The 17,267-nt window shown below is 42.9% G+C and overlaps 1 protein-coding gene across 2 annotated transcripts in view; it reads right to left on the reverse strand.

The window, feature by feature from the left end:
• The window catches only part of LOC147701139 (sialic acid-binding Ig-like lectin 13), a 291,587-nt gene that overhangs the window by 63,481 nt on the left and 210,839 nt on the right, over positions 1–17,267 (reverse strand). For both annotated transcript variants that reach the window (XM_086929907.1, XM_086929906.1), the window contains one exon: positions 7,967–8,081. In XM_086929907.1, coding sequence (XP_086786033.1) covers positions 7,967–8,081 — 115 coding nt within the window. The remainder of the gene's footprint in view (positions 1–7,966; positions 8,082–17,267) is intronic.

Consider the following 17,267-nt stretch of genomic DNA (forward strand, 5'->3'; position numbering starts at 1 on the left):
CGGGGGGATATTTTTGGAATCCATCATTACTTTCAATGCAGGCACTCACCAGGATTAAGGCTCATAAGCTCATTTCGGATATAGGCCAGCCTGGAAAATTGAGCAGGGATTCTGGCGCTGGTTGCGCTCCCGGCACCGACGGGCTTGCCTTTGGTGCGCGTGCGCTATGTGGTAGCAACATCAGTGATTTGTAGCCGGGAGAACAGTGCCCGGAAAAAGACTAGAATGCTAAACGCTACACAGGTCCACTCTGACAGATGGACACCGCGGTCAGCGGGACAATGACTATCGACAGATAAGCACTATCGTTCAAAGTTCACAATTTTACCATGCAATACAATTTTAATTTAAAACTTTCAAAAATATTCTAATAAAACAGCAGCAAGACTCCAACGCTCGTAATCAGTGCTGAGCCCAGAACAAACTACCAAACACCTTTTAACAAGCACTACATTTTTCTGCAGTAACAGTCCAAAAAACATCTGAATAAGCTCTTTTTAACACTATACTGTTTTTATGACCACATTTACCCACCACACATTGTACAGGAGACCATTCTTCAAAAGTGAATAGCTTCTGTCACTAATCTATATTGACACAATTGCTGCCAACATTTGGGCATGGAGTAAATTATGACAACAGATAACTGTCAATACAATTAAATTCACTGGTACTGTCACCTTTAAATAACCTCTGTCTACGTTTGAAAAACCACCCTAACTATACATTTCCCTCTCACTGCCCTAACACCTAAAACCCTACACTACCCCACCCCCAGCCCACACTGTCCCTTAAACTACCCCACCCCTTCCACTGCCTTAAAACTTACCCCTTCCCCCACCCTAAAAACTAAACCAACTACCCATTCCCTCTCAGTGCCCTAAGAACTAAAACACTGCACCCTACCTTACTCTACCCCGCTCCCCGATCCCCTTGCGCTCTCATTTAAACTACCCCAACCACTTCCACTGCCCTAAAACATACCCTGACACCCTCCCAGCTTTAAAAAAAACAGTCCCACTTACCTCACTGTAGAATCCTCCTGCTTCCTTTTTCCAGCAGCTAAACCGCATAGTGGCATATGCGTGGTGAAGGCATACGTGGTAGAGCTTTCTTTTGTAGTCGGAACACGTGCAGTTCGGACTGTGGAGTTCGACTGTTTCCTATAAAAGTTTTACTTTCATGCCCCTTAAATAATTGAAAGAGAGTTGGAGTGTTAGACCTGACATCATTGGCTTGAGTCTCTCCTCCATTTTTTCTGTTTGCCTCCACTGTTTTACGATGTTTTGCTGGATAATGCGTTGGGCACTGTGCCACTGCTGATCAGTGCCACGGTGCAAGTGCTCCCTATGTTAAATTGATGTATCGATTGAATTCCATGTTTGGCTTATTTGGTTTACTGTCAGTCTCTAGTCTAGTGCACCAGGAGTGCCGGGGCTTGTAAATACAAATGCCGCTCGTGGGCTTGCAGCACGAGTTGTGCCACCCACCAGAGCGGCCTCGTAAAAGAATGTCCACGGGTCGGTCATTGCCAGACCCACGTGCAGTCTAGTACTGTCACGCTGACTGCGCAAGTACACCTACTTGCCAGTCCCTAAACCTTCCCTTAACTTCATGTTAGTCACCCCTATGGTAGGCCCACGGGCAGGGTGCATTGTAAGTATAACGTAGGACAGGCCTGACCAAGTTGGCATGTCCTAATAGTGAATTACAGCCATATTTGTTTTTCACTATTGCGAGGTAACCTGCTCTCCATTAGTTAGAATGGGCTGCCAGGATTATTAATGCTATAATCCTAGCTGGCTCGGGGAGCATGGTGCAATGTCGAGTTTGGTATCATTGAACTCGGGGTTTAATTACGCATCCGTTTTTGTGGATGGTTTTTGGACTCTGGGTTTGAAAATAGCACTTTTAGAAAGTGGCTATTTTCTTGTCTAACCATTTCTGGTTTCTGCTGGTTTTGCATGTGTGTGACAGGAGCTGGGTGGCTCCAGAGGTCTGGATGAGTCAGTGTGGGATGAGTGTGACATTTGCGTTGAGAGTAAGGGGAGAGTAGTTGCTGATAGCCTGCCCTGCCTGATACAATGCTGGCTCCACCTCCTGCCAGGTGACTGATGGCTCTGTGCCTGCCATGGACGATCCTAGCCCCACCTCCTACCAGGAGGCCGATAGCTCTGCTCCTGCCAGTGACAATGCTGGCTCCACCTCCTGCTGGGCGTCTGAGGACCCAGCCCTGCTCAGTGAATAGGCCAGGTGCCTCTGCCCGGCTCCACCCACAACAAACCCAGGATGTTGGGAAATTCCCCTGCATGGACAAAGGGATCAAAGCCAAAAAGGGGTATAAGAGAAGGACCCCTGAACCAAGAATTTAGATCACTTCTGACAAGGAACCCTGAAACCAAGGACAAGAAGCCTGCTGATCCAAGGACTTGCCTACCCCTTCTGCCAGTGTGCTGTTTGCTGGGGGGAGTCCTACATTGCTTCTTTATTTTTGCCAAGGAACCAGGAGAGAGGAACTGTGTATGTACTCTCACTCTTTGCTAAGAAAATCTCCAAGGACTGGAAGAGTGCCAGTCTCCTGCGGAAGTCACAGGGCTAAAGGACTTCATCTGCTTAAAGTGCTATTTGCTGGAACCTGTGAATCCAGCACCTCTGAAAGAACCAGCATCTCGACACCGACGGACGTCGCCGAAACCAGCTCGACATAGTGAGTAACGGCTCCAGTGTCCCGCTTCCTCGACGCCGGGCGCCGGGCCCGATCAACGCCAGCAGCAACACCAGTGAGTAGTGAGTTCGGCTCCAGCTCCAAGGGACCTCGTGTCTGCACCGCTGCTGATCGCATCGACCTCGTGCCCTCTCGACGCCGTGAGCGCTGCTCACTCTTTGCAACAGAATCATCGACATCGACGACTACTGAGGCCTGATCGACACCGAAGACGCGACGCCGGACTGCTCGACGTCGCTGATCATCGCGTGCTTCATTTTCCTAAGGTACTGTGTTGTTGGGGGTCCGTGTGACTCCGGGCTCGACGTAGCGCTCCTCGCGGTCGACGCCGAACCTCTGGATTAACTTTGCCTCGACGTCGTGTGACTCCCGTGTGGGTTACATTGTTGCTAAGAACTGTGTTTCCAAGAAGAAGAGTTGCTTTTGATACTAAAGACTTTGTGCTAAAGAAGAAACTACATTTGAACTATTATTTTCCCTTCCAAAAGTATTTATTAAGATTGTGTATATTTTTGGCGTTATTTGGTCTTGTGCTAAGCCTTATATAAAAATCCTTATTTTTATAATACTACTGTGTCATGTCCATTTGTAGTGTATTCACTTTATTACTGTATGTGGTCATAAATGCTTAACGCACAGCCTCTGAGATAAGCCTGTCTGCTCTGCCAAGCTACCAAGGGGGTGAGCAGGGGTTATCAATGGGTGTGATCCCCTTGCTCTGACTAGAAAAGGTGTGTCCCTATTTGTCAGAAGTGTATACCTCTGCCAACTAGAGACAGCCGGTTCTAACATGGAGTATTTCCTCTTTGAACTTATTCACATGCTTTAGAACACGCCTTGCACACTATAAATCTAGAACATCTTATCAAATGTAAAGACTGCATCCCTATAGAACAATAAATACCTACTAAATACCAGTGAGCATAGGTTTCTAAACATTATGCTTCTGCCAACTCCAACTCTCTCAGAATGGACACACATGTCCTTCTTAAACTTAGATATTAGTCCAAATTAAAAACTGAACTTTCAAATGACTCTTGGAAATATTGCTGCATAGAAACCTCACAAATATCCATTTATTACTAATTTAAATTGATACAAGGTTAAACCTTATTATACACCTTGCTGTTTACCTAAACATGATCCTATGTACCATCACACTCGTTGAAATTGTCCTTTATATGCCTCAAAAATAAGGGGGTATGCATTTCTGGCCTACTAGTCCTTTGAATGTATGACCTTTCTTTATTCAACTGTCTCTGAGGATAAGATCGATGGGGCATATTACCAAGCAATAGCGATAATTATCGCTATTGCTTAGTTAGCGTGAAAAAATTAACGCTGAGCTGCGGCGATTTTTATCGCAGATAAACCTTGGTATTACCAAGGTTTATCGCAAATGCAATAAAAATCATCCGCAATGCATGAATATCGCTGAAAAGTCAGCGATATTCATGCATTAGCGAGCTAATGCTCTTAGCCATGTTATCCACCTCCCATTGGATAACATGGCTAAGAACTGCTCAGGGCAGGTGTTAGCTTTTGGAGATATTCGCGCTTAGCGCGAATATCTCCAAAAGTTGGTAATAGGAGATAGCGATGTTAGCGACTGTTTTCAGTCGCTAACATCTTGGCACGCCCACTTTGCATGTCATTAGTGATAAATATCACTGACATGCAAAGTGGGGCCCAAGATGGTCGCTATCTCCTACTAGCTGTCGCTAACTGGTGTTAGCGACAGCTAGGTAATAGGGAGATAATTTTATCTCCGCTTTCTTGGCTTTTAAAGCCAAAAAAGCAGAGATAAACCCCCTTGATGTTGTTTATCACGTCCTGATGAGACCCTATACAATGAGGCATTGGGTTGAAACATCAACAAAAACTCAGGGATTGTTTTCTAAATGGATTTAGATCATTGCGGTTTAATTTGTAATCTATGTAAATAATGAACACCCCTGAGTATGTATATATTTTGTTGATCACTATTTATTTTGTACTAGCATCCTTACTCCTGAGCACTGCTCCACCAGCATTCTCACTAGTGTCTGCATACATTAAGGGGAATACAATTCAATTTGAACTGGAAGTACAACTCGGATTTATTTAAATGTTATGAACCTGTTATTGAATGAGACCCACAAAACCGTTGTTCTAGTTCTTACACTGCACCCTAGTTCCTGCTATGGGTATAAAGAGTTGGTCCTGATTATGGATGTTTAACCAAATGTTTGGCCCCACATACTAACCCACTGATTTCAAATTATGGGGCCCGATTCACAGAATAAACTTACTCATTTCGGTATTCACAAAAGTTAGGACTACTAACTTTAGGACTCCTAACTGCCTTCTGTGAATACCGAAAGTCTTAAAATTAGGATTTTTCTCAATTTAGTAGTAGTAAAGTTAGGACTGCTAACTTTAGGGCTCCTAAATGCCTTCTGTGAATACCGAAAGTCCTAAAATTACGATTTTTCTCAATTTAGTAGTAGTAAAGTTAGGACTACTATTTTTAGGACGCCTAAATGCCTTCTGTGAATACCGAAAGTCTTAAAATTACGATTTTTCTCAATTTAGTAGTAGTAAAGTTAGGACTACTAACTTTAGGATGCCTAAATGCCTTCTGTGAATACCGAAAGTCTTAAAATTACGATTTTTCTCAATTTAGTAGTAGTAAAGTTAGTAGTCCTAACTTTACTACTACTAAATAGAGAAAAATCCTAATTTTAAGACTTTCGGTATTCACCGAAGGCATTTTGGAATCCTAAAGTTAGGAGTCCTAACTTTACTACTACTAAATTGAGAAAAATCCAAATTTTAAGACTTTCGGTATTCATAGAAGGCATTTAGGAGTCCTAAAGTTAGTAGTCCTAACTTCTGTGAATACTGAAATGAGTAAATTCATTCTGTGAATACCAAAAGTAGTAAGTGCATTCTGTGAATGCCAAAAGTAGTAAGTTCATTCTGTGAATCGGGCCCATGAATCTTAAGTCATCATGGACAAAATCTAGGGGCATATTACCAAGGGCCTTATCGCCGCTTTAGCGTGAATTTTTCCCGCTAAAGCAGCGATAATTTCATCACCCTGTTACCTAGCTGTCGCTAACACCAGTTAGCGACAGCTAGTAGGAGATAGCGGGCATTTAGGTGCCCACTTTGCATGTCAGCAATAATTATCGCTAATGACATGCAAAGTGGGTGTGCCAAGATGTTAGCTACTGGAAACAGTCGCTAACATCTCTAACTCCTATTGCCAACTTTTGGAAATGATCGCGCTAAGCGCGATTATCTCCAAAAGCTAACGCCTGCCCAGAGTTGTTCTTAGTCATGTAATCCAATGGTAGGTAGATTACATGGCTAAGAGCATTTGCTCAATAATGCACGAATATCGCTGACTTTACAGCGATATTCATGCATTTCGGCCGATTTTTATCCCTTAGGAGATAAATCTTGATAATATCACGGCTCCTGAGCGATAAAAATCGGCGATGCTCGGCAAAATAATTTTGGCCGCTAACCAAGCTGAGCGATATTTTTCGCTCATACTTGGTAATATGCCCCCTAGTCCTTGATTTCCTAACTGCATCAGGTTCAAAAATCCTTCCATATGACTGGCTGACTATATGAAATCTTCCGTTACTCAGGAGTCCACCGAAGCATCTGCATAATATTTCACTAAAAGCTGAAAAGGTTGCACCAAAAGTACACACCTGTTGGCATGCAATCAGAAGAATCTAGGGAGCGGCACTCAGCTGACAACAAGTCATGCATTTCATCTGCATTTCAATCTCCACACTGGCAGCTGGAAACTAAACTTATAGGGCCTGATTTGCAAAGGTACAATGACACTTTGTGTAAATTTAGGAGTAAGATTAGGGCAGATTTATGAAGACGTTGTATTGCGCTTGCAAGCCACAAGACAATGCAAAACCTAGAATGAGATTCACCATGTCACGCAGAGGGACCCTGGAATCTGGTGTAACAGAAGGCAGCGCAAGTTGTTGACTTGCGTTACACTGCGCCAGGAGGGCGTTACATGTAATTGTATGCTTACCCAGGGAAGGCCCTACGAAGGCATATATATTTATGTTCTCCTTGTTGTTTCCTCTTTCTAGGTGTGCTGCATCCTGCATCCAGCAACACACTTACAATGGGGACTATGGCTCTAAGGATGGCTGTAAAATGTCCCTTCCTACACAAAATACAATCCTGCCTGTAACACAAGCACCCTTGTACTATGGCCCACCAGGGCCCATGGGTGTCTGCTTTGGCGCTAGGCTGCAGATTTTGGACCATCTCAGGCTTAGAACAGAAGTGCACCATATTGTGCTATACATGGTGCATTCCTGCCCTCTCCCTTTCACGCAGCACAGTTGTCTTGCTGCTTTGCATGAACAAATGTTCAATCTGGGCCTTACTATTTTGTGCTATTCCCCAAACATTTCTGTCTTTTTATGTGCAGAGTTTTCCACCCCAACTGCGAAATCTCCACCATTGGGAACTTACTGTTAACTTTGAATAGCAAAGAAAATAGGACAAGTACACAAAAGAGTTAATTTACCTTTGTGAATCAGGACAATAACATTAAAGGGCAAATAACTGCTCATCCTGCATCATCATGCCATTCTCAGCTTAGGGCTTATCTTTCTGTGACAAAACTAAGGACCAACAGAATTTCTGAGCTCTTAAATTTTGGTTTACTCATCTCCTTTATACCCTTTCTTTTAATACATCTTCCAGAGGAGTCTAAACATGTACAGAACCTCAATTTATAACTACTATGTCAAAATTAAATCCTAAAATGGCTAGATATCTGCAAGCATAAATCTGACTACACTCGCCCTTATCAGCATGACTACATGATTATGAGCAAGGAGTTGTGTATACCTGCCTAATGGATTGCATAATTAATTTTAAATTCGTGAATAGGAGTTTGAAAGGAGATAAATAAGAAACTGCTTCAGGGGGGTTGGAAACTCATAAATGAGTTTTGGAGTAAATCTACAGCTGCGCCTATAAGCATAGGATTGGAGAGCATGAGGTTTCCCATATGAATACAAAGGGATTGAATGTGCATGCAGTGTGTGTACATATATACCACTTTAACGAGGAGATTGCTGGATAATTGTCCCAGGCAGGAACTGGAAACTTCTTATGTTATGGACCTCAGTTTTACTGGTTTGCTCACATGAGTTTATGGATTTGGGAAAATATTTTGCCTAAATTCAAAAAGGAGAAACTTGCCTTCTTCTCTTGCTTATCATCCTCCAGGCCAACAAGGACAGCCCAGCCAGGACAACAGCACCTGTGAATGCTCCCCCTATAATGACCAGAAGTAGCCAGTTTGGAGATTCCATATCTGAAATGAGAAGCAAAAGAGATATCTATTATGAGCATAATTCTGTTTACATGCTACCTCCAGAACCTTCAAGAGTAGCCACGTTCCCAGCTCCCATTTCATGTATTGAGAATGGCATTAACAAGGGCTTTTCTTCCTGAAAAAATAAATAGGATTAATTAGGAAAGAAAACAGCTAGAAATCCAGCTTAAAATTAATACAATGTGAACTAGGGAGATTAAGTTCAGGAAAAAAGAAGGCATAAGAGATAGTATTAAATGGATAATGAGATTTGAGGGAACTCTTTTCTTTCTTTGTTTCTTTGTTTCTCAATCCTTGGAATATCAGATGTATTTATACTTTATTCAGGTTTCTCGATGTCTGCACTAAAGCGTGCTAGTGTGCATTGTGGGCGCGCTGTACTCAGAAAATGACAGTCCCCAAAGCGCCCACAGTGGTTGGATGGATCAGGGACGGTGCTAACCTTCATTTCAGGAGGCAACGTGTCCCAATATAAGGTACAACTATAGAAAGACATGAGTTTTATGGTGGAATCAGAAATGTATTTACTACAAAAGAATATTAAGAACAATACAGAATCATTAAAGCCACTTTTGCATCAAATCTCAGCTAATTGCATAAAATCATCTACATGAAGGATCTTAGCAATAGAACAATGGAGAATAACAGGAAAAATCAAAAATAGACTAAGTCCCAAATATTCAGTAAATGAGCAAGAAATTGGACAGCAACCCTAGTACAATGGAAAAGTTCTCATGGCCCACCTCAATTTGAAGGGTTTATATAGGAAATCATCTCATGGAGCCTTACGGAAAGTGCAGAATCATTGTAGTTTGAGTGAAGAAGTACATTTTCTACAAATCAGAATAAACCTTTAAAATCCTTATTCAGCCCTACAATCGAAGCACTAACCCACTGCATTTGTATGATACAGCTCTCTCTGTCCTAATGCCATTAGGAAGTCTCAGTACAACTTGTTACAGGAACAACAGTGAAGGTTTGTGAATAAATGCAATACTGCATGCAAGCAGAAGGCTCTTGAAGAAACGTTTCAATACTGCTAGAGAATTGTTTTTGAGAACAGTGTCATTCAGAAATAAACAAACATGACTTGCTTGACTACAAGCAGCAGTGAATGTGACGCCTGGAGAAGGAACAGCGTTGGATTTATAAATTATCTACACGGAAAAAAAAGACTGAATGATGACATCCCCTGGTGGAATGTGCTACAATAATATTTATTACAGCTCACCATCCATTAGCATCTACACTAATTAATATGGATTTCAGTCTGACACTGGGTCTGTACATAGGTGTATGTTTTCACCATATTATTCACATCATTGCATCCTAAAAACATTTTTATCTTTCCCCTTAGTACAGGGCTTTTAAGTTTTCTCTTCCCCCTCTTTGTCATTGCCTTGCACTGCTCTCCATAGATCAACAAGACCGCATATATGAGGAGATGGGACTACATTTCTCATCTCTCCCCATACCCACATGTGACCCCTTCACTACCAACAGGGGATCTTGGGAGTCCTTTGCCGAGCTCTCCCGTTAGGAACCAAAGAAACAAATTGAATTTTGGAAGCAGAACTATATTTCTCAATACTCCGCCACTCTTTCTTTAAGGACCATGTGATTCTGATCAAATGACTTCCTCCCACAACATAAAATACAGCCCGATTCAGGGCCGGCCATCATCGGAGGAGTGCAGGGAGCCTAATAGGTGCAAGAGAGGACAATAACCCTTGGTGTAGTGAGTGCTGGGGAAAACAGGGTAATTGAGTCCTTTATACATAGCCCCACTGTTTTAAGAAACAAAGGGTGAACACTGAGAGCCTCATTTATGAGGTTTTGCGGTGGAGCAGCGCAGCAGGCCTTCTTGCTGCAGTGCCATACGGCAAAAGAAAAGGGCAGGAATGCGCCATATCTATAAGATACGGTGCATTCCTGTCCTTTTCCCCTGTGCCGGCGCACAATGGGATGTCGTGCGCCAACGCAGGCACCATTGCACCATGGTGCAATTGTGCCTGCGTTGCGGGGATGATTATTTTCATACAGGAAGGGACACCTTGCTGTACTAAAACTATCACAAGAGGCTTTTTCCTCTCTCTATGTGTGCTGCAGAATGCAGCACACATAGAAAAAGGAAAACTAGGAGAAATAAAGATGTTTCTCCTCATTGTACCTCCCTTATGCCTCCCCTAGGGCGGCGTAAGCTTTTGGTGCTGCCTCACATTTCCAATTGCTCGTAAATCTGGGGCAGTGTCAAAAGGCTGTGGATGTCACTGGGAACGCCCCCAGCAACACCTATTGCACGCTCTTTCACGCAGAATACTGCGTTAAAGGGACTGATATTTATCCGGCAGCAATAAGCCCAAAAAAGTGGCTTAGTGCTGCCTGATAAATATCGCACAGGCTTCTGCACCACGGAATGTCAACACAAGTGACGTTCTGGAGGCGCAAGGAGTCTCAGAAATGAGGCACTCAGTTTTCTATTCTCTTAGAGTGTCACTGTAGGGATGGCTCCACCTCCACTACCTCATGGAGCATGAATTTTTAGGAGTCCAGTAGGTCTCACAGACATGACAAATTATTTTTAAATACACTAGCCTGTGCACTACTGGCTATTATAATTACATTTTACATTTGCATCACACACAGAAAGAGTAAAAATTAGGAGAATTAAACATATTTCTAACCGTTATGCCTGCCCTGGGGAGGAATTCAGTTTTGACGCATGCCCAAGTTTACAGATCTCTGCAAATCCTGGAATGCGTCAAAGTCCACGGGTGTTGTGTTGGACACCAATCGGCAATGCCAATGGAATGCCTCCCTGATGCAGTCTAAGTCACCGCAGCGACTTGCACTGTGTTGCCATACATCGTATCTACGAGGCCATGCAAAGCCACTCAAAGTGTCCTTGCATGGCCTCATACATATGGGTATGCACTCTGCACCGCCGGAGTGTCATAGAAAACTGACAAACCAGCGATGCAAGTGGCTTGTAAATTAGTCCCCTAGGTTTTGTACTAGAAAGGAACTTTTCCAGTATAAAAAATAAATATCTTTTAATAATCCTTCTACTTTTTGTGTTTGCGGTACAATGCAGCGCACATTCAAAGTTGGAAAAAGTAGGAGAAATGAAAACATTTCTTTTCATTATGCATGACTTGAGGAGGTATAAGGCATTGGTGGAAATCCTTGTCTATGAATGTTAGTATATAGAGATTTGTGTTAAAACCCATTGCTTGACTCAACGCCCCCTTGAGTCAAAGTAACGCATTGCACAATCTTCATTACTTTGGTGAACATTCCAACACAAAGCCTAGTCTGTATTGGATAGTGAATACCATTCCAAAACGTTGTGCCTGGTTAGTATCACATTTATGCTGCAAACCCCGAACAAAGCATTAGTAATCTGGGTCTTATTGGGTCTTATTGTGTGGGTTGTGGCATTAAAAAAACATTTAAATACAGACTGTCATACCTGCCAGTAATCAGAACCAACCAACCAAGTCTTGGACAAGTATCCATGTTTGTTCCACCTGTGTGTGTGTGGGACAGGAGATGGAAGTTTCTTTGCTCTAGTCCCTCTAGTGAGGACAGGGAAGAGACAGATGCATACACATTGGACCATTGGATTCACAATAAATATTCCTGTCTACTTATTAGGTACCCGTGCATGCCTTACCATGCTCGATAACTATCAATCCAGACTCCTATTATAACTGGAAGACTTCCAAACTACCAATAGGACTGATAGACTCAGAATGGCTTGGAGATTTAATTGTTTCCCAATCTGCCAAGCTGAATTTGGAGTAGAAGGATGAATACACACTTTCATACTCCTCTTTCTATGCTTTTAGAGAAGAGGGATGTTTGGGGACTTTGGCCATGGACGTTTTGCTGCCAGGTCTATTGGCAAGGTCTGGGAAATGTCAGAGTGAAGGGTGGAGGGCTGCTAGCAACCAGTGTTTATATTACAGTAGGTGTAGAGGACAGGCTGGTGGGTGAGGTTTATGGGTCCTTGGCTAATGGGGGTGACTAGAGCTTCCCTCATTTTTAAAAAAATTTCTTTATTGACAACACGAGAAAAAAAAACAAAAAATGAAATTGATTTCAGCAGAAGCATACAATTAAACACTACATCGATTACATATCCGTACAGAGGTGCAATTTACTACATTTCAAAAGCACTCGGCCGTTCAAAAGATTTATAATAAACAAAAATAAAATCAGTTGCATTTCTGCCTTAACAGTATTTAAACCTTATAGTCAGTTAGACACAAAGGAAGAATTATAGTAAAAATACTATTTAACTTATAGTTCCCCAAATTTTATCTCGTTTCATCATTGATCATACTCCCATCTTTTTAGCTAATGCTAACTCCATGGTACAGATTTCATTCACCAATATCCACCATTCCATAACATTTGGAGGTTTCAAAGAGATCCAGCCCCTTGCGATGGTCAATCTGGCACACGCGAATAAAATAGTAATTAGATCTTTTTGTGGACAATTTAATGTTTGGATGTCTAGCAGGACCGTAGTTACTGAGAGGGGAGAAAAGATGATCTGTTTCTGATTGAGAACATTTTCCAGTACGATCCAAAACTCGGACAGTGCCGGGCATGTAAAAAACATATGTTCCAAATCTGCTGCCACTAAATCGCATTTACGGCATTTAAAACGATCACTTACTGGGCCATTCAGAGACCATTTTGCTATTCTTTGCAGGGTGTACTACAAAAAGCATATAGTTTTATATAATTGAAGTCTTTAGCAATCTGATTGGATGTTATATTAATGCCTAATTTAGTAGTCCATTTTGTGGCAAGTTTCATACAGTCATCAGCCTTATATTGATTAAGGTATTTGTAGACCTCACTAATAAATGATTTAATCTTTTCAGAATAATGACAGGTCCAAATGTCCGAGTCACTAACTTCCCTCACCTTCATCTTCTAACTAAAAAATCCCATATTTGTATGTATTTAAACCGCATAGAGTCATTCAAATTGTAAAGAAGCTTAAGTGTTGCAAAGTCCATGAACCCATCAGGACCATATAAGTCACCTAGAGTGTTAATTCCAAAACTGGCCCATATGGTCCCCGCACCGTCGTTGAAGATTTCAGGAAGTCCCGGATTACCCCAGAAAGGTATTGTTAGAATGATAAAAAGAAGTTTTACTAATGGTCGGAATCAGATTCCATATTTGAATTGTCTCCCTAGCAGTCTTAAACTTGACCCTTTTAAAATAATTAGGGTTGTTGACTCTTGCCAAGAATTGATTACAATATGTGCCCAACATAAACTGATGAAAGTAAAACTGATTATTAAGGTTAAGCAAACTACGAAATCGACCAAAAATTGTTGCAAAATAATATAATTTAAAAGAATCATAATTAAGCGTGATTATTTCCTTTATTTTAGATAATATTTTGACTCCAATATATGTAGCAGTGCTACACATTCCTTGTACGGGGGCTTGAGGTTTATAATTCACTATGACATGTGTTTTATTTATATTTAGTTTATAGCCGGAGATTTTCCCAAATTTGTTAGCCTCCTCTGTTATCCCTACAAGAGCCTTTTCCACATCTGTAGAATAAATAGCGATATCGGCCGCATATGCGGTAATTTTAAGAGTGTTTAAACCATATTCAAAAGGAATAATGTTAGATTGGGTCAGTAATACATTTATGAATGGCTCCATTGAAAGTGCAAACAGCAAGGGTGACAAAGGGCACCCCTGCTGAGTGCCTCCTAGCTATCTCAAAATTGGAGGATGTCATACCTGCATAGCTAATATCCGCTGTGGGTTGATCATACAGCGCCTGTATCCATCCTAAATATTGACCCTTAAAGCCATATGTCTTCATCACAGCCCATAGATAGTCCCACCCCACTCGGTCAAATGCTTTTTTGACATCTAGTAATACCATACCAAGTGGGGTGGAGCTAGTTGTTGCCACATCAAAAGCAGTTATCGTCAGGTTTAAATGGGCTGTGGTATCCCTTCTCAATACAAATCCATGTTGTTGTATATTGACTAGTTTTGGCATAAAAGGAGCAAGTCGCATAGCTACAATTTTCGCAAATGCTTTCGTGTCCGCGTTGATAAGTGAAATGGGTCAATATGACCTAAATTCATCCGCGGGTTTATGTTTTTTCAGAGAGAAAACAATCTTAGCTGTATTCCACAAATTGGGGGCTTTCCCAGTTTCTCCGATTGATTTAATAACTGAGCTGAAAAGAGGGAGTAAATCATCAATACAGTTTTTATAGAATTCTATATGCAGCATATCCTCCCCAGCGGCCTTGCCAGAAGGAAGAGAGGCTATGCAAGTCTTTTCTCTAAATAAGTAACATTTTCAGCCAGTTGCCCTATTCCTTCTGTTTCTCTGTTAACCACCATATTATTGTTGATATATGTTTGTATATTATTCTTTGTAGGGTGGTTTTCTGTAGTATATAAGTTCTTATAATAACTAACAAATTGTTCCAATATCTGCGCCGAATGGTTATATACAGTATTATTTGGTCCTTTAATTTCCTTGATTAATGTGTTAGCCTTCTTGTCAGCAACTTTGTATGCTAAAATCCGATCCACACTTATGGCGGCCAAAAGCGGTACAAAAGGAGGTGGTGATGGACGGAGCATCTGAATCAATCAAACACTCACACCCAGTCAAAAGATCTGGGTTTAATCCATCACCGTTCTTTAGCCCACTCTGCCACCCCAGTTCAGACATGGCTATATGCAAATCAGTCTGATCCTGTGCCTCATGGGAACAGTCCAGCCCAAACTGTACCGCTTTTGGCCGCCATAAGTGTGGCAGGGTTTGCTCAGACGTGAGTCCCTTGCTCACTCTGCCACCGGATTCAAGCAAGCCGGGCTGAAGACGGCTGGAATGCCAGAAACCGGTCTTCGGAAGCTTGTTTCCGGTCCATGGAAGACATGGCTTGGTAGTTCCGGCTAGACTGTTCCCTTGAGGCACAGGATCAGACTGATTTGCATATAGCCATGTCTGAACTGGGTGGCAGAGTGGGCTAAAGAACGGTGATGGATTAAACCCAGATCTTTTGACTGGGTGTGAGTGTTTGATTGATTCAGATGCTCCGTCCATCACCACCCCCTTTTGTACCGCTTTTGACCGCCATAAGTGTGGCAGGGTATGCTCAGACGTGAGCCCCTTGCTAACTTTGCCACTGGATTCAAGCAAGCCGGTCTGACGACGGCTAGAATGCCAGAAACAGGTCCTCGGAAGCTTGTTTCCGGTCCATGGAAGACATGGCTTGGCAGTTCAGGCTGGACTGTTCCCATGAGGCACAGGATCAGACTGATTTGCATATAGCCATGTCTGAACTGGGGTGGCAGAGTGGGCTAAAGAACGGTGATGGATTAAACCCAGATCTTTTGACTGGGTGTGAGTGTTTGATTGATTCAGATGCTCCGTCCATCACCACCCCTTTTGGTATCGCTTTTGGCCGCCATATGTGTGGCAGGGTATGCTCAGACGTGAGTCCCTTGCTCACTTTGCCACTGGATTCAAGCAAGCCGGGCTGAAGACGGCTGGAATGCCAGGAACTGGTCCTCGGAAGCTTGTTTCCGGTCCATGGAAGACATGGCTTGGCAGTTCAGCTGGACTGTTCCCATCAGGCACAGGATCAGACTGATTTGCATATAGCCATGTCTGAACTTGGGTGGCAGAGTGGGCTAAAGAACGGTGATGGATTAAACCCAGATCTTTTGACTGGGTGTGAGTGTTTGATTGATTCAGATGCTCCGTCCATCACCACCACCTTTTGAACCGCTTGATCCCCTGATGGCATGCAAACTGCCTGATCCTCGCAGTCCCAACCATAACTGACAAGGTTTTAGATTGCTTATGGGTGAATTTTTCATAACTTCAGTACAATTATGAGTGACATTAACGGTAATGAGTGGCACTTTCTCGCAAACTAAATAACGTGACCCACACTTAGAGCCCAATTCCGATCTAAATGGGGAAGCCCTCCGACCGACTTGCGTCTGTGGAGCTTTCCCACTGACTCGTGCTCCTGGGCTCTGAGCAACAGAGTACTATGGGCTGCAGCGCTGACGGACTTTGGTAGCTCAGAGCCCCATTAATGTCTATGGGAGCCTGGTGTACGTTGCATACATAGGCTCCAATAGACAAAACACTCACGTCTCAGACAAGGGGACCCCCTGTCACGGGGACGCCTTGTTCCCACCCGCACCGTGCATGCATTTGTAGGGGGGACCCTTAAGAAATCCCCAGTGATCGAGTTGTAGGTCCCAGGTTGAAGGGGGGTCAGCTACAGACCCCCAAATTCCACTTCCCAGATCTTTTTCGAGTCGGAGGATCCGAGTCAATTTGGCTGCTCAATGCGCACATCGTACTTGGTCAATCGGCAATCAGACCCATTGCGCGGTGCGATTCGATGTAGCCAGAGTTGTCCGGACAGCATCGCTGACCGGTAGGAGTTGGTCGGAGCTCGAGGTGATCCTCGCATCGTACTTGCTCGCTCGTAAAGCGGTAGGAGTTGTCCAGAAATCACGCATACGAGACGGAGTCACCCATGACGGATGCCGTCCGGAGCACCTCCGAGCGAGATTGGAATCAGGCCCTAAGTATTAGCATGCATTGCTGCCAAATTTTCTGATTCCAGAAGTGGGACATTTCTGTGTTTTCAGTGCTCAAGTGTGACATCTTATTGTCATACGTGTGACAAAGGAAGGATATTTTGTGGTGAGTGTGGTCAAGTTGTTTGCCCATTTAATGAATGCATTTCACTACCACCACCCTGTACACGCACTGAACATAAGCGCAGCTCATGAGCCAAAATGTACTGCCTGTGGTGTAATATTTACAAGCTCCTGCACATACATGCAATTCACTAGGCTGTCAAACCATGCTGATATTAATTTCCTACTGTCCACCGCATGAGTCCTATATACTCTGTAACCATGTATCTGTACTCTGTTGCATTCACTGTTTCCTGAGTTGACACACACTACTGTAACTACCTCAAATCTGTACAGCCTACAGCTCCAACTGCCCTTTCTATACCTCTTACTTACTCTGTTGCCATGTATCTGTTTTACCCCATGTAACAACATATTCTCCTTATGTAACTCATGCAACTGCTACTGTTTATTCCTTGTGTATAT

This window comes from Lissotriton vulgaris, chromosome 7 (assembly GCF_964263255.1).
Source record: "Lissotriton vulgaris chromosome 7, aLisVul1.2, whole genome shotgun sequence".
Lineage (NCBI taxonomy): Eukaryota > Metazoa > Chordata > Amphibia > Caudata > Salamandridae > Lissotriton > Lissotriton vulgaris.